Raw genomic sequence first — 25,276 nt, 5'->3', positions numbered from 1 at the left:
TAACATAAAAAGGTGTGAATTGGCTAAACTAAATCTCCTGGGGAAAGTTGTCAGTTGGACACTGCAATTATGTCAGCCTCTCTCATGTTAATAGCTTTTTATTAGCCACGAGCTCTCTGAGCTATACTTTGTATAGCCGTCATCTGGTTAGGAAGTTTAAACTTTTGAATGAGCCATTTCTCACAAGTTTAGCATATCTGACTGAAATGTGAAAATCATTAACGCACGTAGTTTAAATCTTCATATTTCATAGCAAAGTCTGGCCTGTGTATGGCTACGGATACAGTGTGTTAATAAGTGTTAATAAGTGTTAATGAATGCACACTTTCATGACTGACCAATGATATTTTATTATCAGTTGAATACAAGAAAACAGACAATGCCATTTAAAGATAGCGGCTTCCATCAACGTGTGATTGTAACGTTTCCTGGACTTGAAGTTGGGGGAGAAGCACACATCGTGATTTCTGATGGAAGCGTTTTTGGCCTCAAGTTGTAATCCATCCTGCCTGGTTCTAAAAAAAAAAGTGTGTGTGGGGGGGAACAAGACAGAAACAAATATATTACTGCAATCTTTGAACATCTTCATTTGACTGCATGGGCTTTCTAAAAACATCTGGAAACCATGTGACAGGAGTATTATTTAATTGTTTGGGGGGTTTTACAAAAAAATGTAATGGGTTGTTTAAAGTGAAAGCATGCGAGGCCGAACATGTTCATCACGAGCCCAGTTAACATAAAATAAACAAGTTTTGAACAACCTACATGTCACAAAGGAAGAAGAAAGAAAGTGAAACTGCTCTTTGATTTTCTTTTTTGGGTTTTTTTTTTACTCTTAGGGACCTGAACACCACCAAAGCTACAACTGCTTGAAAGACATTTAGCGAGTTAACAGGAACTCACCCTCGAAGCATCCTGGGATGGGCAGGTTTCCATCATTACAAGTGGTGGCCACAGGGTAGCCACATTTGTCAGTTTTGTTCAGACAATAGAAGGCGACATGTTCTCCATGGAGGACTCTGTTTGGTTTCAAGTCTCCAATCCAGATCTTCTTGCTGTTATAGAAAATACGGCCTCTTTTGATGCCAACTGTGCAGGGAGCTGGGTGAACAAACAGAGCAGCTGAAGCATTTTCACTGGACGTTACAAATCCAGTCTGTGGCTTATAAAGAGAGTGCTACATGCTGAGACACCAACTTATTTCTCGTTAGGGTGAGAGAGCGGACACTCATGAACACAAACAAGCTGAACCTATCAGAAATGTTTTGGAATAGTTTAAGATGAGGCTAGAATTTCAGCCTGAGGGAAGATCTTGTTTTCCTATGACTCACCCCTGCAGACCGGCTTTGATGACCAGTTTCCTGTGTTTTGACACTGTATTTCATCCCGACCTTCCAGAACATAGTGCTCACTGCAGGCATACCTAACCTTCTCCTTGTAGCCATGTTGTCTCATCACAGCAAAGGTGATGATGCCGTTCGGTATGTTTGTTGGAATTGGGCAGCTCACGTCTAGAATAAGGTTTTGAATAGGAATTAAACAGTTACCAGCAATTTCATAAAAAAACCAAAAACATTTTAAATAAAAAAAATGGAAACAACATTTAGAGCAACAAAATTTTCCAGTTTTTTGTGAAGATCCAAAACAAAAGTAGACGTCTGCATACCTCGACACACCGGCGGTTCAGTTACGCCTCCATTAGCCATGCAGAATCCTCTCTCATAGCTTGGTGCTTTAGGTGGATTACACTCATATGTCCAAGCTTGGCCATACTTAGTTGTGGTTCCAGTCAATGGCTTATCGTGAACAATCCTACCATCGCTTGGTGGCTTGGGCAGAGGACAGTTCACAGCTTTAAGGAGAAAAAGAGGCCCGATTAGAGTCACATTGACAAAAGTTGAATTCGTTTTCTCTCAGCTTAATTTAGTGTACGATGTGCATTGGTTGTTCTCTTTGCTGTCCATTAAACATTAATGGTTTGATTTTCGCTCTGTACATTTTCCTGGATTACCTTTGCAGAGAGGTAGTGGATGGCTCCAGGTGTTATCATGTAAACATCTGGTTTCATTGCTTCCTATTAAGACATACCTGATGACGAAAAGTTCTCAGATATATTAACTGCAAACACAACTGTGTTTTGGGGTTTCATTCTTGCCGTCGCTCTTACCCATCATCACATGTGAAGTTAAGCACGCTCTTGAATGGTACTTCTGTCCTCCCCTTTGCAAACGGTTGCAGAGGTCTTGGGATCTGGCACATCTTAGCTAGAAAAATATGTCACAATATGGACAGCAGTGAATATTCTGTGGTTACAGAATATTATAAGCTGCAGGATATTAAAGCAGCTATTGCTGATTGTGTCTAAGACATATTCAGGAGGTCCCACGGCCTAAAACCACGATTTTTACTCACGAGAACATGCCAGGTTTGCCTGTGTCCATTCTCCTGTGGCAGTGCAGGTTATCCTGGCTGATGGTGTCCTTGAAGGCAAGTACCCCTGTTCACACGTGAGAGTCACCTCTTCTCCAACCTCATACACACGTTTTAGTGTTGAAGAATCAATCCCATCAGTGGTCGGAGGTCTGCTACATACTGGTTAAAGATCAGGCATAGAAATGGTCACGTTTTGCAACTAAACATTAAACTTTGTATTTTTTTTAAATATAACACTGCACTAAAACTCTGGGATCTATTATTCAGATAATGAGGCTTTCAACTGTAAAAACGTCACACAATAAACACACATGCATGAAATGCACAAATTAAATCATGAACAGCACGATCATTGACAGAAAGTCAAACGAGATATCTCGCAGCACATAACTCATAACAAATCTGTTTAATGCTAAAATACAAATGGTATAAATGGAGCAGTTATCCTCCTTCACTTTACCTTTCACTGATGTTACAGTTGTGTATAAAGCTACTTGGCTGAGGAGCAACAAAGCCAAAGCTGGAGACATCTTCCTGGGTTTGAAGACTCTCAGTGTTCCTGCAGATGTGTAAGGATGAGGATCAGGAGGGCTCCTGAGTAACAGGAGCGTGATAGCTCTGTCCAATCAGATGCTAGAGTAAACCCCTATTGATTGAGCACAAAGGTCGAAACTGTTGTATATTTACCTAGAGTTGATTGATAACTTTGATTTGTTACAAGAGCAATCAGCAGACACAAAGAATTACATGAACTCACAAGAACTTAACATAAAAACTTTGCTGTGCAAAGAATTGTCAATGAATAAACGTAAACAATCTTATTAGGAATGCATTTTTGCTCCAATAAAGCAGAGAGCAAATAGTTACCATGATAATGCCAACAACACAAGCACATTTAACTGCACGTGTTCTAGTTTGAGTTGACTAAAAGTTGTCCTTTAGCTCAATGAATTTAGAAAATTGTGGATTATATCAGCATACAAAAGGAGATTACTTCTAAAAAAAAAAAAAAGAGGAAACTTTGTGACCTGCAGGACCATAATCAGTGAAATTATGCAAAACCTAAGTGGGTCAGAGGATTTGTTGATTGCCAGCAATGTCATGTGTCCTTCATGGACGAATCAAAGTATTCAGATAGGCTCCGCTGATTTATCGTAAATCAAATTACTCAGGAGGTCTCAGTTTTTACAGGGATCCCTTAATATTCTTGAAACACTTAACCATACACTTACTACTATACTGTTCACACTCTTAAATGCCTTTGGAGCTATTTTTATTTCAAAACTTTTCAACCTGAATACTTCAGACAAATGAGACTCATGTGACAAAAGCACAGACAATATGCTTTTATTACTGATAGCGTGGCTATGGGAAGAACATTAGATCTGCCAACCTAATTAAATTTAGAAGAAGAAGAATAGAGATAGCAGTGCTGTACCGCAGGTCAATGGACCATAAAGGAATTGGTAAACTCAGAGAAGTCTGACAAATAGCAAGCAATTCAAAACAATCCATGCAGCTGTGACCAAATGCTTCATATGGGAACAAATAGCCGAGCTGAAGCAAATAGCATTAGTAAAATCTGCAAAATGGAGAGTCCAGTGAGAGACATATTTATAACTCCAATCACAGAATTTGAGTGAAATCTTAAGCACATTATTAGAGAGCTTAAATGAGAAACTGTGCTTTATTAACCAAGTGAGAAATCGGTCTCCTGGTGCTCAGTAAATCCCACAAATGATAATATCAACACGTTCTGCACAAATTGTGCTGCAATTTGATTCAAAGCAACATGAAAATAACGGATTCAAATGTAAGCTGTGTGGTGTGATCAGTGTCATTATCTCTTTGTCCTCAGTACTTTTCCACACGACCTGTGAAATCTGACTGCGTGCAGTATGGCGTGCCAATGTAACCGGTGTGATTCTGCGTTGTGTCTGATAAAAAAGGTAAAAGAAAGAAAGACCTCCAAGTAAATAATTTGCCCACTCCAGCTCCTCTCCCACAGGGGAATTGTAGAAAAAGGGGCTGGCATTTATTTTTACATTAAACATAAAATATGCATTTACACGTAACATATTTGACATAAGATAAAACAAAAACAACATGAAATCTGACATACCTGATAAAAAAGGTAAAAGAAAGAAAGACCTCCAAGTAAATAATTTGCCCACTCCAGCTCCTACGACCAAATACAGACAGTGGGGAAGAGGATTAGCTCAACCCACCACAGCTCCCAAGCTAGCAAGGAATACATATTCATGCTATCATTTATGGCGCCTAAAACACATTTATGACACACACATACTACACACTTATAACATCTTACAAAAACAGGCTCAATAATGACAATAACTGAATTAAAATCGCAATCATAAACATCAGGGTGGTTAAATATGAATTATGTGTGCTTTAAGGTGCTGGAAAGAAATGACACCCACCTCTCCCACAGGGGAATTGTAGAAAAAGGGGAGAGGCAAAAGGGGTACACTGTATTTATAGTATTGCACCAAAGAAGAAGAAAAGAATGAGGAGGGGCTCTAACTGATAATGAACACAACTACAGGCTTGGAGGTCCTAAAAGTCAGGTATAAAAGGAGAAGTTTGGGGGTTTAGAACACATTTTGTGTAATTATAACAATGTTATTTATGACTCTGTTACACCAACCCTAACAGACTTTTTACATGTGTTGATCAAAATCCCCAATCGTGGTTATTTTATGCTGTCTCTAAAGAGGGCACAGACAATACTTCTGAAGACAGGCAAAATAATCATCTAATTTCTTCTGACTTGACGACAAGGATGAGTATGCAGATTATCAGTGCCTGAAAGAATGGATCTGTCTACAAGCGAGTCACCGTGAGCAAAACTCTCGATTTTCCTACTTTTTCTACACACCATGCGAGAATATGTATTGCGCTACTTTCTCCACGCGATGACGCCCCATCCTAAATTCCTGCTGTGGGATCAGGGGCCTCCTCCCACCCACAGCAGAACCTGTTGGGTGACATCAGCCCGAGAGGAAAGGAGGAAGAAGAGCGGAGCCGCGTCAAAGTCCGCAAAGAAACCAGGAAGTTCATCTTCAAAATAAAAACGTTAATCGAAGAAAACGAGTCAATGGCTGAATTGTTGAGCTCTTAATTTAGTGCCTAACTAACCAACCAACCTTCTTTTTTAAATTCATGCTTATAATTTAAATGCTGAAGTCTTTCATAGGGAGCTAAAAAAAATAAAGATAGAAGTGGTTAATGAATGTAATCCACGTTGATCTGCGTTTAACAGAGTGGATATGCAGAGTGGTTTCACTGGCTCTTTTTCATCATTTGAAAGGTTGTGTGTGTTGCTTTCGTGTATTGTTTGAAAAAAAGGGGCACCGTGGACCGCTTTCTGCGACTAAGATTAAAGGACGTGCAGACACGGAGATACTAAGGACCCTGAAAAGGATCCTGACCCAGATGAATTATATTGCATTATAAAGAGAGGTGATTTTTAATAGTTTACCCCCACTGAACAATGGCAACACACTACACTACATTTTCAGCCCAAAGAAAACATTATCATCTTCATTAAGCCTGGGTTTGTTGCTTGATTTTTCTGTCTTCAGTCATAGTTATTATCGTATTATTATTATTATTTTTTAAATCAAGTACTATTACTACTAGTACTAATATGATGCCCATAAAAACAGTAATGAAAATAAATATCACAACTACACAAAAACGTACAAAAACAACAATCAGGCAAATATTTACAATAGTAAATTTCTGCATTACTCGCACAATACCGATTGATGTTTTAAATATCATACTTATTGCCAGTATGCAGTAATTATGAACCGACTTATTTTTAAAGGAAAGAACAAAAATACTTAGGCCCTTTTCAATAAAAGCTCCGCACGCGGTCTGCACAGCTGCGGGCGGAGACTAAATAATTCATTTAAAAAAAGGCTTCACAGTATTATCGACTGACTGCTTTCTGTTGCTCAGGTGAACAAAAACACTTTTTGTGATTTTTTACCCCCCTTTTTTTGTCAGTTTATCTGTTCATTTAACCATTCAAACGAACTGAAATGTTCGATTTAAATATGATATGATGCAGATGAAATGTTTCCCCACTAGGAAATGCAAATACACCGCTGAATGCAAATCAAAGACTCGGTAGTCCACTCCTGAGATCTAACTCTGAAAAGGTTGCATGAGCAGTTATGTTAGATTGGATTTTCTGCATGCTGCAGGTAGTAGTTTTTATTTTGGTTTTTAAGGTATGTGTTAGGATATAGCAAACAACCTCTTACACACGCACTCTAATTAAGAGAGAGAGAGAGAAAGAGAGAGGGAGCGAAAGGGCTTTTATTTTGAAGGGACAGAAAGGAAGCAGTCCTTCTCAATGTAGCTAGCCTGTCCGCGTGCACCTCTGTCAGTGGAGCAACCCAGTGGTGTCGACAGGCAGGGAAAGCCCTCACTGACTGTAAGTACAGTGTCTCCGGTGAAGACCGCCGCTCCGCACTCTTCCGCCGCGACATTGAGGGCTGCGCGTCTGAACGGACTGAAAACCACCCCGAGACAACAACGCAAAGCTGTTGCATTGTATCTTTTCGTTTTTAGGGGGACATGGCTGATGTAAGTTTGAACGAGTCGTCCTCCGCGGACGTCGCAAATAGGTTTGCTCGGAAAGGTGCCCTGAGGCAAAAGAACGTCCACGAGGTCAAGAACCATAAATTCATAGCCAGGTTCTTCAAGCAGCCGACTTTCTGCAGCCACTGCACGGACTTCATCTGGTAAGCTCTTCCGTTACCCACCTCCACCCCCTGCCTGACTGCAGCCTGTTGCATATTGGATAACTTCAGTCGAGAGCCTACACTCTGCTCGATGATGTAACACAACTACAGGCTAACTTTTCCCTTCATAATCCTGCGATCCATGCACCCCCTAAAGACTTTCCTACTAGTGGAGAGTCAGCGCAGGAGCACTAACGTCGTCATAACCCTTCCTAGCAGCTCCAAGCTTCTCCAAGGATCCCAGTCTGTTGTATTATTGTCAGACCTCTCGCATTTTCATGTTTGTGTTGTCTACTAATGTTGCATTTTCTGTATTAATCTGTTAACCTTCCAACTGGGAGAGTTCTTAATAAGAAACGTAGTTAAAGCGTCTTTTTGGTCCCAGTAAACCTCTGTGAGGACAACGTCAAAGCTGCAGCACATTCCTGCAAGGCAGAAACAACTTCAATGAAAACTGTGCCAAAAGCTTCCCATTGCTGCTGTACCAGCCAAGACTGGACCTGTTTGAAGTGCTCTGATGAGTAACAGGTTCCCCCTTCCTGGCACCCACTGTAGTTGGCCTGTTCGAATTTTCAATTTTAAGCTGCTAGGGATTTTTTTTAACTTGAAGCAGCTCAAACGCTGGTTCTGAGACCTGCAATTAATTGCCAGAGTGAGCCAGTATGGAAAAGCACTTCATCTACTCTACGTAGACTGATTTATGCATGTCCTGTTTTGCTGAAACACACTGGTGTAGAGGCACAGATTATTATCTCTCTGTTGCATTTGTGTTTTCTTAATTTGTGGCTCATGAGGAGAAATGCATTTGGATAACATGACGAAACACAAGTTTCCAAATGCTGTAAATTGTCTGATTCCATCTATATACACTAGGCGGTTCCAGTCTGTGCAGCAGGTCTTTAATTGCATTATGTTACTGTCCTAAAAAGCGTTCGTTTTCACATTTTATGCCGTATCTTAAATGTAAGAGGAGGAAACTTGCAGACAGCTTTGCAGAGTTAAACTGCTCCTCTCTTGTTAGTGGGTGTGTCTTCCAAGACCTTTTTTTCTGTGTAAAGCTAGTATAGCACTGACAGCTTTACACAATGACCTATGTTCAACCAAGCGCCACTCCTTAGTGCAAAGCACAAGCTCCACATAACCATAATTATTAAGGCAAACAGCTTGTTGCTTTTCTTTATGAGGTCAAAGCTTCCCTGTGAGGGCTTTGATTGATGAGGATTTCTGTAATGACATTGTGATTAACCACAGAACATGTCAGCAGAAGAACAAACTCAGTATGGGCACAAAGGATCTGCACACCTAACCATTACACCGGCGTGATTCTAGAGGACTGTGATTCACTCCAATTCAGCCACAAGAGCCTCAGTTCAGTTGCAGTTGGCCTTTCAGTTTGTTTGAAAGGTGCTGGATTGGGTTGAGGTCAGGGCTCCTCAAGGTCACTCAAGCTTATCCACACCATAGACAGAGAAATACTTCTTAATAGGCAATGAATGCTTTCAGGAAAACATGAAATCCCAAGAACTGTGCAATGCTCTTCCTTAATAGTCATGGAAAACATGAGACACGTGGGTCCCTGGATTGAATGAATGCGTGTACAGTACGTGTGCGTGCAGGTGAATGAATGAATTTACTGTGCACACGTGTTTGAAAGAGTGTGAGCACGAGCAACTGTTCAATCCGTCCTTCTTTCTTTTCACAGGGGGTTTGGAAAACAAGGATTCCAGTGCCAAGGTAAAAAGCAAAACTTATTCATGTGTGAGGCCTTCAATTAAAATGTGTGTGTAAGAGAGACATGTACATGTTAAACTTTGATTTAGGACTATTTTGTCATTCTGTAGAAAAAAAATGGTGTTCTTTGTCTGTCAAGTCTGCAATTAATTTATTCTGATGCTGTTTCTCGAATCATCACATTTAGGGTTGATACATTTTTGTCACTTTTCCATGCATTTTGCTGCACTAGCTCCATCTCATACGTGCAACTACAAGAGAAAATGACTGAATGCCTGTGAATGCAATTACTGCTTATTCTGCTGTTTTATATATTTGGAAGCTTTAGATAAAAGCAGTGTTTTGCTGTTTGATAGCCATGCTTTTGATACCTGTGGCACCAGGTGTATCCGTCGAGTTTAAAGTAATCAAAGTAATGACTGAAGTTTGGTGTGACATTTAAAGACTTATTATTATCAAGTTAAATGAAACTTCATCCTATAAAAACAGGCTTATTAGAAGTAGGGCTGCCACAAACGATTATTTTGATAGTCGACTAGTCACCGATTATTTTTGCGATTAGTCAACTAATCAGATCATCATCCACTGGACGTAAAACGTACAGCTTATTGCACCAGCAGCATCTGCTCTTATATAACTATCATTAGCTTACAGCTTTAAGTGTTTCAGGTATGTGCTAACTAAAAATAAAGACAAGCTGATAGTTTATTAAATTTTATTGAAATTTGCAGATTGTTTCGGTGAAGTTTAATAATCTCCTTGCTATCTAAAATATAACAGGACACCGGAGTAAATTCTCGAGCATCTCACACTTCTGATAATCAGCTGTCTGCTTGACGTTTATTCAGCTGTGTAAAAACTATAACTTTAGTCTCAGCCAAACCGATTTACTCAGGAACAAATAAAATACTAAAAAAAGCCAAACAATAACATTTTAAGTTATCTAAGTGACTCATATGTCATGTTTAACCTGAGAGAGAAAGACGGCGGTGGGTTTGAAAACTATTAGCCGGGAGTCCGGTGTTCTCACGGCTCTAGTTAGCCTAGCCCCCGGCTAGCTATCGAGCTAGTGGGTAACAGACGTCTCCGACAACGTCGGAGCGCTTTTGAAAATATGTGGTGTCTTGATAAGCTGAGCAGATATTTGAGGTTTACACAGCTACATTCTCGCCTGAAATATGTTAAACGTTTATTTTGTGACCCAGAACGAATAATAAGAGTAATATTAAAACTAACTAGCTGCTGCCATTGTTGGAAACTGAGCTGGGCTGCGCTATGAATTCTGGGACACAGCTTCTTCTTCTTCGGGGTTTAACGGCAGCTGGCATCCTTGTACATGCAGTGCTGCCATCTTCTGTTTCAGTCCGTTACTACACTCTTAAATCCTACTACTTATTCCTGCGTCTTTTGTGATCTTACAAAGCTTCAAACGATGCGTTGACTATGAAATCAGTCGTCGACGATTTTGATAGTCGACGTAATCGTGACTAGTCGACTAATCGTGGCAGCCCTAATCAGAAGTAGGGAAATTGGAGTAAACAAAGTGTGCTGAGCAGTAAATGTGCTATCTTAAAACAGAATCTAAACAATGACGTGTAAAGCAGGTTAGGGAAACAGAAAGTGAAAGAGAGTGGACAGGGATAGGGAGGAGATGCAAAGTGGGAAAAATGTGGACAGTTTTCTTGTTAACTGCTGTTTTTAGCTTTAGCAAGCACATAGTCTCTGAATTCCTCATCTAATTTGGAAAATCTGTGGACTTGCCAAAGCATTAGTTTGGCTGTAATTGCCCGGGTAGCAGGACAGATGATGTCCAACGAGATCTAGTTGGAGAAGTGAGCGAATCGTCCTAGCAGGTCAGACTCTGTCTTTTTACACTTAGGCCACCTCGCAGCAGTGAGAGGGCCGGGGCTGTGGGCCTTCCTTGCTCTCCCACTGACAGATCACTAACCAGAGTGTGTGTATCTCTGCTGCCTTCTCCCGCCCAGATTAGACAAAACACTGAGGAAGGGTTTCCATTACAGTCGTGCCATGAGCTTTCATGTTTTAATGGCGTTCTGCGTACTGTGCTCCCCCCACTGCCACAGAGAGAGTGGTGTTGGAGGAGAAAATAGCCTCATTCCTGAAGAAGGGAGTAATAATGTCAGTCTTCTAGTCTGAGGCTCAGAAGGGCTTCTTCTCCAGTGTTTGTTGTGTTGAAACAATTGTAAAACCTTAGCATTCGAGAAAGGATGGTTCAAATAAAACAGAGGCTTTAGACTAGATATAGGTAGATGCCTTTATCAGCTTTTTTTAGATTGATTTTTTTGTTCAAAAAATGAAAACAACACATCACATGTTGTTTTCGATATCGCACGGTGCTAATTTATAATCGGCGTCTGCGACCGAGATGCAGCGCAGGTGGATTTTGTCTGCGTTGCTTTGCTGATGCATTTGCTTGGTTGCAGTTTTTGTCTGTGCAGCCTTTGTTGTTGCATTGCTAAATTACTGCATCAAAACCACCAACTATTCATGAACTAACTGCAGGATGTGCGTCGTTCACGGAGACAGAAGACGCTCTTTCAGTGGGAAACTTAAAGATAAACACTTTGTCACATCGAGTGTTTAATCTCAATGATTCATAGACTACTCTCCTGAGAGTGTCAGGGAGAATGAGACACACAGGGGTTTTAAGTGAATCACAGCTCATCTTACTTATAAATGTAGATGGTTCATAGTGCCGTTAAGGGCGTATGGTATGTCTGGTTAACGTTTGCGCATAGGAACATGCGTATTAGCCCGTGTCTACATGGAAAACCATGTTTGACCCGTGGGCACGGCTGCCAGCAACCTCACACCCACTCTTCTATGTGATCGCCTCTCACACAAGTGAGATGTTGCCTGTTCTCAAGCTTTGCTCCTACTTGAGAACAGGCTCGGTAATGAGTCACTCTAAGGTGTCAGAGTGTTGATAGCCTAACATGTTTTTGCATAACCTGACATTATCGTCAGCGTGTCCGCGAGCCCCCTCCTCTGCTTTCACAGCAAGTTGCCATTTTCCTCCTGCCTCATTGTTACTGTCGCAGCTTCTGATGCAGGCGATGATAAACTCAGGGGTGGAAGGCCATCGCGTACACTCACGAAACACGAGCACAAATGATGCGCTGCAGCTTTTCTCTTCCCCGCTCAACGCTGGCCGCACCTTTGTTATTCTATCATAAATCCAAGTGTGGACCTTTTAAATAAATTATGAGTCCGTCTCATCAAGACGGAGGTGATTGGTTACACTGCATCCAGTCAAAGAGAGAAAGGTCCCTACTTTCTAACATCTGCTTAGCCATCAAATATTAAACTTAAGCTTCTGTAAAATGGGGGTCAAGTCCTCCAGCAGGGGCAGCGAGCCTCTCGCTGACTACTTGAAGATGACAAAATGATGAACTGGAGAGTGGCATTTCTATAACAAGAGTGACATTTAATTTTCAACCGAGTAAATGTCCCTTTGCTAAGAATAGGCCGGGCTCCACTGTATTACATCATCAAGTGTAGTTTATGTGTTGAGATTTTGCGTCATATATTTAAGCTCAGTGAATATGTTTATTTTTGCATGTATTCCTTTTTTTTTTTTTAACATTTTAAGATTAAAAGATAGAGCTCATAACAGTTTGGTCAGTTGGTGTCTCTGAACTAAACACTGACAAATATACATGAATCAATTTGATTACTGCAAAAGCCGTTTACAATAATGATTAATGAGCATCCCAGCTTGGGCTTTGGAATTGTGCTTTTTATTGATAAATTTATTAGGTACAAAAATAATTGGCAGGTTTACTATTAGTATACACTCACTGGACAGTTTATAAGGTGTACCTCTTCAAGAGTGGAGCAGTTAAGATAGGCAGGAAAAAGGGGAAGACACACAGCAAATGGCAGCAGGTCAGTCTCAAACCCAGGCTGCTGCACTCTGGTCATGTGGCATATGGTCGCCTACTCACCCACTGAGCTAAACTGGGGCCCCGTTCAACTGATTCTGAAAGCCAACGTCTAATCAACCAATCGCATGGCAGCAACTCAGTGCACCTAGCTGTGTAGTTGTGGTCAGGATGATCTGCTAAAGTTTAAATTGAGCATCAAAATGGGAAAAAGGGTGACTTTGAATGTTTTGTGCTTATTGGTGTCAGAAACTGCTGATCTGCTGAGATTTTCCTGCACAACCATCTCCAGATGGTCCGAAAGAGAGAAAACATCCACTGAGTGTCAAATCTCTGGGTGCAAATTCCTTGTTGATATCTGAAGTCAAAGAAAAATGCCCAGACTGCTGAACGGACAGCGATAGTAACTCACATAATCACTCTTTACAATCAAGGTATGCAGAAGAGTATCTCTGAATGTACAGCATGTTGAATCTAGTAGTTTTGGTACAGCTGTAGACAAACACAGCAGGTGCCACTCCCATCAGCTAACAACAGGAAACTGAGGAAATTCACCAAAAATGAGCAATAGAAGTTTGGAAAAACGTTGCCTAGTCTGATCAGTTGCTTTGAGCACAACAAACGATCCTCCGTAGTCGTCACTCAGAACATCTCAGAACATCAGAGCACCCTTGGCATGTGGCAGGTTGCCATCATGGATGTGCAGCTGGCAAATTTGCAGCGGCTTTGTGATGTAATCATGTGAGTATGGGCCAAAATATATGAAGAATGTTTTCCAGCACCTTGTTGAATCTGTGCCATGAAGAATTAAAGCACCTCTGAGTTCAGAAAGGGGTTGACGACTACTACAGTTGCAGAGTGCGAACTATCCAGTGAGTGTCTGTTTGTTAATTCGTCCTAATGATGCCACATGTTAAACTTCAGCGTGTGGAAATAATACTCAAGGGAAGCTATTAACATGTTTGACTTCATACAAAACAACACAGTTTATTTTGAACACAAATGTCTGTGGTCACATGTGTAAAGAAGAAAAATCAGATCTCTCAATGTGACACTTGAAATAAAATACTGAAGGAAAGTTAATGTTGTGGAAACAAACAAGCCTATCAGTAACCACCTTTCTAGATGGTATCTGCATTGTGAACAATCTGTCTGTCGTCTTCTGGCTACTTTTCCTGCGGAGTCTTATTTCAAGCTCCTGGCCTGCTGTCGTTGTGCAGCAGCGCAGCTCAAATCACTATTTAGACGACGCTGTAATGCAGTCAGGCCGTTCGTACTCGTGTCACTCAGCTCATTTACTGTTCAGACCTTGTTAACCTCACACTGTCTCTGGAAATCTTGAAACTTGAGGTTTTTTTGGAGGATTATTTTCAGGATTGATTATTTTCACCTCTTGATTTGCCAAGGTTTAATCTGATGGTTTGCTATTTTGCTTAGTTATACTGAGCTGTAGAAAAATCCTCCTAAGTATTTGGGGAACAGGTGCTTTCTTCAAGGGCACCTGTGTGACACTTTATGAAATCAAACAGTGCCATTTCAAAGTTCTGCCTCTAGTGGAGATTTCAAAGGAAGGTGTCGATGGAATTATAAGGCCATTACTCCCTGCCAGTGTAAGCCGAAACACAAAGCCATAACAGTCTCACAGTATCGATCCTATTTTAGATTTTTATTAATAACAAGCTTTTGAGTCCATCTAGTGCTGCTAATGCTTGGTTTTGTCCGCTTTGACAGATATGAAGCAGGAAATTGTTACTCAGATCTCAAAAACATGTGCTCAAAAATTGATGTTCTTTCCTGGCCTTTGTGTAAAATGGCAGCAAATGCAAAATCAATTGAATAATACGCGTAAACTTCCTGTCTGTACTGGCTTTAATATAAACAGGGCTGTTTGAAGCTACAGCTGAGCAACAACTAAAACGTCGGTTGAGTAGAAGGCAGAGCGAAAAAGAAAGATTAACTGAAAACCAGGAGGTCTCCTTGTTATTCACGCAGGGTATTCCTGTGATGTAGTGATGGCTGTCTTGTTTTCATCTTCCCACACTGGTCGTAATGCAGATGATTTCTGGAGTGCTGAGGCAGCTGATGGATATGTTCTCACATAATGGTTTCTTGAAGATGACCTGTGAGGTCGGCTTTTTTTTTTTATTATACAATTAAATTTTAAGCCAGGCTCGGTATTGCACTACGGGAATCACCCTCTGGTGTGCTGTTGTAGAGCCAGCAGAGGACTCCAGTCTGGCCCACTGGACACCTTTGGAAAATATAAAGGAGGGGGATAGACTTTGATTTTTTTCACTGTATTTTCATTGTTTTAAAGTCATGTGTATGTGTATGTGGCCCACAGTGTAGAATGAGTTTGACATGCCTGTTGCAGAGAAACCCACATTCCTAAGAGGAAGCAGTGCACAACGCGCAGCCATACGTGCATTTATAAAATGAGATTACTTATTGCAGGGATTACGTTAATCAGCCTTGTTGCTTCTTTGATGGTGAAGTGTTGGATCTCGCTTTGATAGATAAAGAAAGATCATAAAGTTTGCAAACGTCTTCATTTCTGTAACTGCGTTGATGTGCAGTCACTTTGTTAGTCTTGGGCTGCTCACTGTTTATTTAGAATATCCTTGTCCACACCCAGCGTCATCCTAATAAGGTGTTGACAGTCCGTGGAAAGTCCACGGGCTCCTTTCAGGATGCTTGGTGCATGTATTCTTATGCTCAGCTGCTCAAACAGCACATTTCTTAGTTGTTTTCTGCTCCTATATCATTTAGTACAGAGATTCCAGCATCAGTATTAGTGTCAGTGTTCAAAAGAAAAGGCAGAGTGTGTGCAGATAACTTATTTAAACCCTTCTCTCGGATTCATTATATATTGCTGGGTAGCCAACACTTTCGATTATATACTGCAAGTGTTGGCTAATGATGGCAAATTGTCCAACATGGACATAAAAGCACAGGCATTAAGAGCAGGAAGCCAGCATTTAAGGGTGCCATTTCTGTTGAGTGGCAGATTAGGGCTTCGTAGTGAGAGGAATGCATTGGCTCGTGCTTTTACTTCTCCAGGGGGGCCTGTAATAAACTCCATCTTTTTTCATGAATGGTATGAGAGTTTATTACAATCTTAACCTCAGGTGGTCTGAACACTAATGCATGCCTAGGTGAGTAATGCTCTTTGCAGCTAAATGATTTTAAAAACAGGGATGTCTGCTGTATAATAGTGAAGCCAGAGGCACAAGATATTACAAATATAATATAATCTCTAAAAATCCACACCAGTCATTTATTTAATATGCAGAAGTGAAACAGCTTATTTTTTTGCGAGCACTGTGCTCAGCTTGGTCTCTTAAATGCAATGCAATTATAATAATTTAGTCTTGTAAAAGCAATGAGTAGAAATTACCAAGGGTTTAAAATCCTCACTGAGTGTCCCTTGAAATACTAATCCATGGACCTCCTGGTAAGTGCCTCTTCAGATTGTGGGCATGGAAAAATAAATTAATAATTTTAATGACAAAATTAGTAGTTATTGCAGTTTTCTCCTCCAGTTTTCCCCAAGCACCTTTTTTTTTTAATCTAAAAAAAAAAGCTAATAAATATGGAGCAAGACAGAAAGAAAAACACAGAGCGCGGGCATTATTTTCTAATTCTAACCATTAAAGATCTGAAGATCATTTTGGTCCTGATGATGATGAGCCACGAAACCCTCGTGGTGTCGAGTTTCTTATGTAGCATCAGTTTCAGTCAGGGCTTTGGACACACAGACCACTCTGCAACATCTGTTGCTTTATCTCTGCTGCCATAGTGGTCGTGCCTTTGTTTGCACCTTCATCTCTCTGATTTTTTCCTGTCCTCTAAAGCAGCGGTATACTTAGAACAAAGAGGCAGATCAATTGCTTACAGCTTTGATGAATTATCTGTAGCAAAACACCGCCAGCTTTCTTTGTTTCTTTCTCGTCGTCTCTCGTCTTTCTACCCGTTTGCTGGTTTCTCTGTTTGCCCTCTGTCACAAAGCTGCCCTATATTTCACCCTGTGTCCTGACCCAGGCCCTGGGGTTTCTCCTTTAAGGACACTGCCTTTCTTCATTTCTTTCAGCACAAACGCACTCTTGCATATCCATTTCTTTTATCTCCTCCTGGCAAACAGGGGAAATATTCAGTTTCTGGTTATTGAAGGGTGTTTGTTTGATACACTGCACGTTTGTGCTGTCAGGAATAGGATGTCCTAACTGCAACCTTGATACTATTTTGGCCCAGAGTTAGAGATAGAGAAAAATACAAGATTCAGAGATCCTTTGAGCAGAGCAGAGCAGAGCAGAGGCAGCGTGGCATATGTGTGTGTGTGTGTGTGCATCTGTCTATGAGATGCAGAGGGAAAGGGCAGAGTTCAGGTTTGGCTATATTTAGAGTTGTTCCTTGGTCCCCTGAAGATATACAGTGCTATGCAAAGCATTGGATCTGTTTATAGGATGCTTGTTCTTTTGATATCTTTTTGGATTACATAAGGGCTTTAACTAGGAATGCACACATGTTGTGCAGATGTTATCAACCTAATGATTTCACTCAGGATATTGTTCTTATGCAAACTTGGGTCATTGTGGCAGTGTGTTTTTTTTTTTTTTTTTCTTTTTCCTTTTTCAGTTTCTGCGTGTTTGCTCAAAATAAAACAAACACAAGCACAAATGTTCCTTCATTACAGGAGATTTACTATTTTGAATAGTTTCAAGTTGTTGATTATTTCTATCTGTTAGAGAATTCACAAACAGTTCAATAAGGAGAGATCATTTGGAAGAACTGAACGTGAGACTGAGAAATTAATCTGTTAATTATGAGGCAATTAAACGTCAATGACCCGTCATGGCAGAACGAACTTCCAGCTGTGATAGGATTTAGGACAGGTCTCCCTGGAATCTAGATGTTGGTGGTGGTGAACATGAAGAGTGAGGCTTGGATGGAGCTCTGGGTGCCTTGGTGAGGTGGAGATGGCAAGGTGGTGTGTTGCAGGAATGAGATTTTGAAAGGGAGAATGATGGAGAGCACAGAATGAATGCAGAGTGGAGGCTGATTGGCTCAAAGAGGGCGGGCGAGCAGATGATTGGACTACAGTAACGATGTCAGTGTTGAAACAGACAGCGTGGGAAAGTGGTAGTGATGCAGTGAACAGCCAAGCAGGCAGATGACTGATTACAGATCTTCCGTATTAAACTTATGCATAAGAATCATTATATGCATGAGAATCATTATATGCATAAGAATCATTATATGCTATAAGAACCTACAAGCGAGTACTTAAACCTGTGTAAGACTGAGCCACACTAGTCGATCAATTATGGTTAAAAATAACTAGAAAGGAGGGAGACAGTGCAGTAAATTGGTAAGCTTCAACAAATGAAAGACTACATCTGCTACAGCTGTAGCAGATGTAGTCTTAATTTGCTGGATGCAGAGCAAAGACGTGAATCATATGAAATATGTTTTATTGTTTTGTGTGGGGTCTATACTTAGATTAATCAAAAATGTAAAAATATACAAAAGTAGACAAAATGCATTCTGTTAAAAGTTCCAGATCTTAAATCTACACTATTAGCTGCAGATCTGGCTTTTGACCAGAGCCACTTGCGAATAGGAAGCATGTATCTCGATAAAACAAGCGCAATATCAACCGTAGACTGTATTTAAAAGACTTAATGCAACTCAGTGCAGGTTAGCTTTTTCGACCTATGTTTGGATGAAAGCTTGGAGCACCAACAGTACACAAATTGAGTTAAACAATCAAACCTTCCACAGAGTTCTTATGAAGGGGGGAAAAATCCACAGAGACCAAAACCATTTTGATGCAAACATGCTTTTTGACCCTGTAAGGTTGGACATGTTAACATGGGGATCTATGAGGATCGACTTGCTTGTGGAGCCAGCATCGAGTGAGCTCTTGCAGTTTTTTTTGCACATCTCCTTGTTAAGTTTATTTTTCAGCAGTTGCCACTTGGTATCAACCAGTAAAATCCCTTCACCAATACTGATGAGGCCAAGAGGTCCAACATAAGGAATGATATCTGTATAATTTAACCTGGTGCATGTCGAGGGATGCAGGGAGTGATATTTCTTTTTTGACAGTTGCCATGATAAGAAATTCCAGTAATTACCCAGGAGGAGTCATGCTCGACTCATGTGTAAAAGGCTGAAAACCTTTTCTTGTAAGATCATGTCACGGTGATTTAAGTTGTCTGCTCCGTTGCTTCAATTGAAATTAGACTGGAGTCAATGAGGTACCGAATTAACCCTCATTTTGGAAGAAAGTCAACAGATGCAATCACTCATGTCAAACACGAGAAAATACACTCCTGGGCATGACATCATTGCACTGGTTGCAGCTAGTGGCATATGAAAAATAAAAAGCGATGAAAACACTCAGATGCATGTAACTCCCAAGAAAATATGTAAAAGCCACACTTTTTGGTCTTGCTCCCTGCAGTCATTCCAGCCTTTGCTGGAATCACAGGCAATGTGCTGGACAAACAGGAGCAGCAGGCAGTAAAAATAAGGTGTTAAATTAAAGTTAACGCTATGTACCTAAGTCCATCATCTGTCTTCTTAACTGCACCTCCAATTCAGGGCTACAGAGAGGCTGGAACCTGTCCCAGATGTCTAATGCTTAATTTATGGTTTGATTGTGTCAGTTTCAAGAGGTATTTGCCTACCGTGAGCCTATGGAGAGGGGTATTAAACCAAGGGAAAATTTGCTCTGGTGTAGTGCTCCAAAAACTGTAATTTACCCATGAAATGGACACTTAACCCAATACCTGCGCCAAAGAGAAAAAGTCACAATGTGCACAAAGTTAATAGCATTTTACACTGTGCTCATTGTGTCAGAAGCTTATAAATCAATAAATCACATTTACAGCATCTTATCAAATTGTGAGAAACCCAGAGGATCTTGATTAAAGTCTGCGGTCATGTAAACCTTTTAGTCAAATGCCCGCCTGTCTATTAGAAATGTTTTGAATAATGGGATAAGTCGAATTCAGTGTTGAAAAACCTTAGCAAGTGTATTGGAGAAGCTTAAATGTGAATAAAGGGCGCTTCAGATATACACACTATATATTTGTCTTTAAGACAGAATTGAATACAGTTTTAGTGATGCTCTAAATGGTCAAGTGGAGCTGCTGGCTTGTGAATGTTTGGGTAATTTAGATTTCCCTGAAAGCCTCTCACCTCGCTTCCTGTTTTTTTTTTTTTTTTTTTTTTCACAATCAATTCAGAGCAGCTGCATTAAGATTAGACTAATCCATCATGACAGCCTGCATTATTTATCACCTTAATTCCCATTATGCATTTGGGGGAAATGCTGTGTTGTGCTGCATAGTTCTAATGTGTTTGGTGCTGAATAAGGTAATGTTTGTCAGATTTGTCATCCTGTAGGGACTGTGTTGGAATATGTTAATCCCAGTGCTTACAATACGGATTTATTATAAATATTGCTTTTAAAGTCAACATTGATGTTCAGTCAAAAATGTCAGTGTTTTAAATACCGTTTTGATGATTGTTGTTCCCTTGCGGCAGTGTTTCACAACTCTGAAGTGGATTAGGTTCCCTTCCTGGCTTTCATGGAGATTTTTGTGTACACGTTGCTGCAACAATGCTCATCATTTCTGGACAGGATAGCTCCTAAACAGAGAGAAATGCATCCTCTGACACCTGCATGTCATGAGATAATAGGCCCCTGTTCAGTTCCTGATTGCATGCTGGTGCCCATTATGTAGCCCAAATCTGTCCCACAGTTTGATAAGGGGATTTGAGGGCAGGAAGGGGACCGACTGAGCAATTGCAGGTGGGATGACGTCCATGTTCCTGCTGTCACGCTTACGTCATGAGAGAGTTCACCTGGGAATGAAGCTATGGCTGCGAGGCATAGCAGAGCTTTGCTGACTTTCTGGTTATGTGCTCTTGCATGTTGAGTCAGATCCTGGATTTGAATAGGTACCTTTCTGCCATTAGCCCTAACTGTCAACCTCTAATACTAACTGTTACGGCCCTAACAGGGCCTCCTCCTGAAGGTGCCTGTGTGGGCGTGTCCCACCACCTCTTCTGCCTGAGGTGCCACCTTGCCCTGTTACACAGCTGACTCACATCAGTAATTAAAAGTATTTAAGCCCAGGGAAAGGTGAGCTCTGGGCCAGAGTGCCATGAGTGTGGTTACAGCTAGTGAGCTGAGTGTGTTTGTGAGTGGTTACAGCTAATTAGCTGTGTTATTGTGGTTTGCAGCTAGTGAGCTGCTCTCTTTCTTTTTGGCTTACGTTTTACTTTATTGACCACGCCTGAGTTTTGTTTGTTTTCTTAAATGGTGATAGCGGCTTGTCCGTCTTTTTTAGTTGAGCTACTTTAATAAAACTCTTTGATTTAACCCTTTTGCCTCCTTGACTCCTTTTTCTAACCCGGTCACTTTTTGTTACTCCCCCCTCACCGCCTAGACCCCTCAGGGGAACGTAACACTAACTAAGCTTTGATCATCAGTGATGTCAGTTCTGTGATTGTGCTATGTCTGTAATCCGTAACAGAAAATGTCGTTGTAATGATGAGGTGTTTTGTTATTGGTTCAGCAACTAAAGCAGTAAATTGTATTTTATTTTAGGTAATAGCCAACACTTTTCTGGGCACAGTTGCACTTTATTCAGTACTCTGCACTTAAAAATGTTTTCACATTAGGAAGCATAAACTTGCATGAGATCTCTTGAATGTTTATTGATTGTTGAGCATTTTGGTGGTTGGTGTGGTTATGTCTTCCGGGCACTTGGGTGGCTGCTCAGTGCCTGGTGGAGGCAATGTTAGCCATGAGTATAATTGATTAAAGTGTGGGTAAATGTATTTGTGCAATCTATTGTGGGTGGGTGTTTGATTTTAGTGATTTTTTTTTTTTTTTTTCTGAGGGTCGAGGCCACTAGTGTTTTTGAGCCCTGCCATGTTGAGCTCTGTACATGAGTACTGTGCATGATGGATAAAAATAATAAAATTTGGTAAAACCTGCCATCACCCGCAATCATTGTAGCTTATCTGCTTGATCATTTGCTCTTTATAGTAGTTCATGTTGCTTTGGAATAATAATATTTCACATGTTGGGGCAAGTAACACATTTTGTAGCTGAAACTGTCAAAAGTGTATCTGCCCTCGCCTACAACAGAATCAACATTGCTCAGCTTTTGTTTTAGGCAAGAAAAAATCTGAATGAATTTTCATAAAAGTGGCACGAACTCAATCTTTAGAACACCGAGTGAGTCAGACTTGGCCTTGAGCCTCAGTTTGTCTGTACTGCTGCATGGTCGGACATTTGTTTGTATGCCCATGTAGAGTTAGGTAAAAGAATGGACTGCCAGCACCTTTGTGTTACTGCGTCTGCTCTGTTTGCTCGGGCACCTCGATCTCGTACAAGAGGAAGCGTTTGGCAGCTCAGTCGTAAATGGACTCAAGTTGAGAGCATGCAGATACCGCATGGTGAGCCAAAGTCTCAGAATCTCAGCTGTAGAGTGAGTCCCTCATTTGGCTGGATATAATTGATATTTATTGCTAGTTTTATGAGACTTGTCTTTGGTAATGTGCAACTTGTGACAGCTGCAAAAACAGCCGTTAAACATGTGACTCAGTTTATTATAAGAAAAACACAAGGGTTCCCATAATTAATACAGAATTGTGTTATTTTTAACTCTCTGCTTTGCAATCGTGCATGAAGCAATCCACCATAGAAGACACTGAGAATATTTCTGCACTTACCGTCCTCTGAACTTTATGAGATCATGCAATGAAAGCTACACTCCATTATACATTACAAATAAGGACTACGACTCCCTTTTTGCTTTCCTGGAAGGACTTCATTTACTGATGCTGGTATTGTGTTCACTGTAGCATGTTGCTCTCGCTGCCTTCGTCATCAGTGATGTAAACAGTAAATGTGCACGAATCCAGTGTATCCATCCATACTTTGAGAGTGCAACACTATGCGGTAGTTTGACCTATTAAACAGACCTCTGATGGCTTAAGTAATGGTCCATTTAGATGATTAAAGCCACTTTCAGATGGTCTACAGTTCTGAGGGGTATAATTGTATCATAGGTGCTTAATGGGAGCTTAACTGTAGCTTTTACTTGAATGAAACACTCAGACAGACCGTTTATATTTGTGAATGAGACCACCTGTTGCTCTGTCATTTGCTCGTAGGAAGTGTGCCTGCTTACTGGGATTAACTTTTAGGCTGGATGTGAGCAGCAGGGAACAGTCCTTCTCGGTCCTTCTGAATCAATGCTGTAATATCAACAAGTCACAAATCCCACATCTGTCTGTACACAAAGTAGGCCTCTGCAGGCTGCAGTACTTTAAGCTGAATCATCTGCCTTGCCATTTAGCACAGTTGGCTTCTGCAGTTAAATAAAACCCTCAGTTTTAGTGTGTTGCTTTACATCAAAGGCTACTGATCTTCGGGGGTCAACATCTAAGGTCCAGGCACTCTTAGGGGTTATTGATCAGGGCTGGTTTTAATTTCTTTGCCGATCTATAACTGCAAGTTGGGAAGAATTTACAGTTTAACCGATAGAATTCGTTCCATCAGCTTCAAAAGCATAGTTTGACATAAGGGAATGAAGAAATTGAAATAGAAAATGCTCTTTCTTTTGAAAATAAATAAGAAAAATTGTGAAAGGTAATTGATTATTCCAATATGACCAACTGAGAAAGGAATGCCTTCAGGTCTGGCTCATTTGTAAAAATATCACATATTCAATCACAAACAGCGATTTCCTGTTTTCTTGTAATGGGTGTGGTGTGTGTGTATATGGAAAGTCCAGTGTGTAAATATAAGGAGTCAATGTGGGTAAAGCCTCTCACATTTTTCCTCTCACTATGATGGAGAAACATTTGATTTTAGGACTGTGAGTCTATAATCTTCCCGCCTTCTTTTGTCTTCGGAGTTTGATCTCGATGGCAGCAGAGACACGGAGCTGTAATGCATTTTGCAGCACAGTTTGTGGGCTTGTCAGTCACTCTGTTATTTTTTCTGCCAGGTTTTGCATCTTTGCTTTATTGTTATTTACTGAGTTGGTGAAAAAAAAAATAAACTCACATCTCCAGAGCCTTATGCAACAGTGAGTAACCGCAAGCAGGATGGAGGCTTAATAAATCAGTCGCACAGACAGATTTTAAACAACAGCTTCCTTTGGCATATCCTGGGGGAGATTGTGAATGAGACATTATGACTGTGTCATTTATTTTCCTTGATTTAGCAGGATTCCATGCTTTTCGACTACCCTTCCCCTGCACAACATAGCAAAACCACCAGATCGCTGCAATCCTTTGCACTGAATTCACCCATGGATTACAGAATACTGAATAATCCCAATGATGACAAATTTTGTTGGGCACTATCTTCTCAGTCATCACCAGATGCCTGAAATTATTTGCACGCACATTCAGTTTGGGTTTAAGTTAAGAGTCATGTAGGCCTGTATGCCAGCATCTGCTTCCTGAATGTGGTGAGTGATGGCTTTCAACTTAATCCACTTCAAGAGCACGTTGCTTGGTCTGTAGCTGTTTTATTGTTCCTCCATAATTTATTCTTACATGTCACATATTGTATCATTTGTTATTTTTGATTTTTCTACTATTCTGGCTTTTTATTTTACTCGTATGGGTCACTAAACGTAAAGCTGAGACATTATATACTTATCCTTCGAAGTTAAAATCATCCTTACAAGTTTTGATGAAAGTCAAAAATTGAAGCAACTTGGAAACACCCAGAAGAAAAAATTGTTTTCTGTTGCAATATTAAAGGATGCAACAAGCAGGAATAAATAAAGGAAGGGCTGTTATTAAAAAGTCATCATGCAACAGGATATTTGAATAAACGGTGTATGCCTGTATTATGTCTTCACAGAGATGAGATTCTTAAATGAACCAGCAAAGACAGTCGTGCTCATTCTATCCTACTTGTGGTGAAATTATGGTTCAGCAGTTAGGGTGTGGTCACAGTTCGCTGGCAGTCCTTGGGTGGCCCGTCTACCTGCAGAGAGCGTCTGTTGTCAGTGGAAGCAGTGTGCAAACTGTGCGGTACAACTGGTCTGTGGGTCACTCTCGCTTGTGCTGTTGATGGTCCGTCAGCCATCTGCAGAGAAGGGCGAAGTTATAATGTATAAAGAGCTGAAGCGAAACTCAACCCTGCAGTTGGGATTTTGGAGGAGTGCATGAGTGCACGTTTCCATTGGGTGTAAACTCCTCTAACTGTCCATAGGGAAATACATGAGCAAATGGACATAACTGTGGTATGAAAAGATATGCATTGCAAGCTTGCCTGGAATGGCTTCATCCAGGCCAGCATACTTTCAGTTTCACTTGTTCCACCTAAAGAGGCATTGCATTTTAAGTGAGTTTACTTGACGCAGTGATATATAATAATCC

General features: G+C 40.7%; 2 protein-coding genes across 7 annotated transcripts in view; one reads left to right on the top strand and one right to left on the bottom strand.

Annotated features, from left to right (window-relative positions):
• Positions 1-330: 330 nt before the first annotated feature.
• On the bottom strand, positions 331-4,674 carry LOC113023945 (beta-2-glycoprotein 1-like). 4 transcript variants are annotated; one of them, XM_026170438.1, is made up of 9 exons: positions 4,556-4,674; positions 2,894-2,992; positions 2,413-2,592; positions 2,168-2,264; positions 2,012-2,088; positions 1,667-1,852; positions 1,332-1,511; positions 904-1,101; positions 331-515 (listed from the first exon to the last, which is right to left on the bottom strand). In XM_026170438.1, the coding sequence occupies exons 2-9, from the start codon at positions 2,961-2,963 to the stop codon at positions 406-408; spliced, it is 1,098 nt and encodes a 365-aa protein (XP_026026223.1). In that variant the 5' UTR covers positions 2,964-2,992; positions 4,556-4,674; the 3' UTR covers positions 331-405. The 4 variants fall into 4 exon arrangements, with proteins under 4 accessions (XP_026026223.1, XP_026026221.1, XP_026026222.1 ...); XM_026170436.1 differs by lacking the exon at positions 4,556-4,674 and adding an exon at positions 4,295-4,423 and having other exon boundaries at positions 2,894-3,079; XM_026170437.1 differs by lacking the exon at positions 4,556-4,674 and adding an exon at positions 4,295-4,423.
• Positions 4,675-6,827: 2,153 nt separating this feature from the next.
• The window catches only part of prkcaa (protein kinase C, alpha, a), a 144,155-nt gene continuing 125,706 nt past the window's right edge, over positions 6,828-25,276 (top strand). For 2 of the 3 annotated variants that reach the window (XM_026170434.1, XM_026170433.1), the window contains exons 1-2: positions 6,828-7,211; positions 8,914-8,945. In XM_026170434.1, coding sequence (XP_026026219.1) covers positions 7,045-7,211; positions 8,914-8,945 — 199 coding nt within the window. In that variant the 5' untranslated portion in view covers positions 6,828-7,044. The remainder of the gene's footprint in view (positions 7,212-8,913; positions 8,946-25,276) is intronic. The other variant, XM_026170432.1, reaches the window with a different exon arrangement.

The sequence above is a fragment of the Astatotilapia calliptera genome, chromosome 6 (assembly GCF_900246225.1).
Source record: "Astatotilapia calliptera chromosome 6, fAstCal1.2, whole genome shotgun sequence".
Taxonomy (NCBI): Eukaryota; Metazoa; Chordata; class Actinopteri; order Cichliformes; family Cichlidae; genus Astatotilapia; species Astatotilapia calliptera.
The sequence above is the reverse complement of the archived record's forward strand: the minus strand, read 5'-3'. Positions and strand labels throughout refer to the sequence as shown.

Coding starts and splice junctions, on each gene's coding strand:
- LOC113023945 (XM_026170438.1), bottom strand. CDS start 2,963: ATGTCTCCAGCTTTGGCTTTGTTGCTCCTCAGCCAAGTAGCTTTATAC. Junction 2,089..2,167: donor AACTTCACATGTGATGATGG/GTAAGAGCGACG, acceptor TTTCGTCATCAG/GTATGTCTTAATAGGAAGCA. Junction 1,853..2,011: donor TCCACTACCTCTCTGCAAAG/GTAATCCAGGAA, acceptor TTCTCCTTAAAG/CTGTGAACTGTCCTCTGCCC.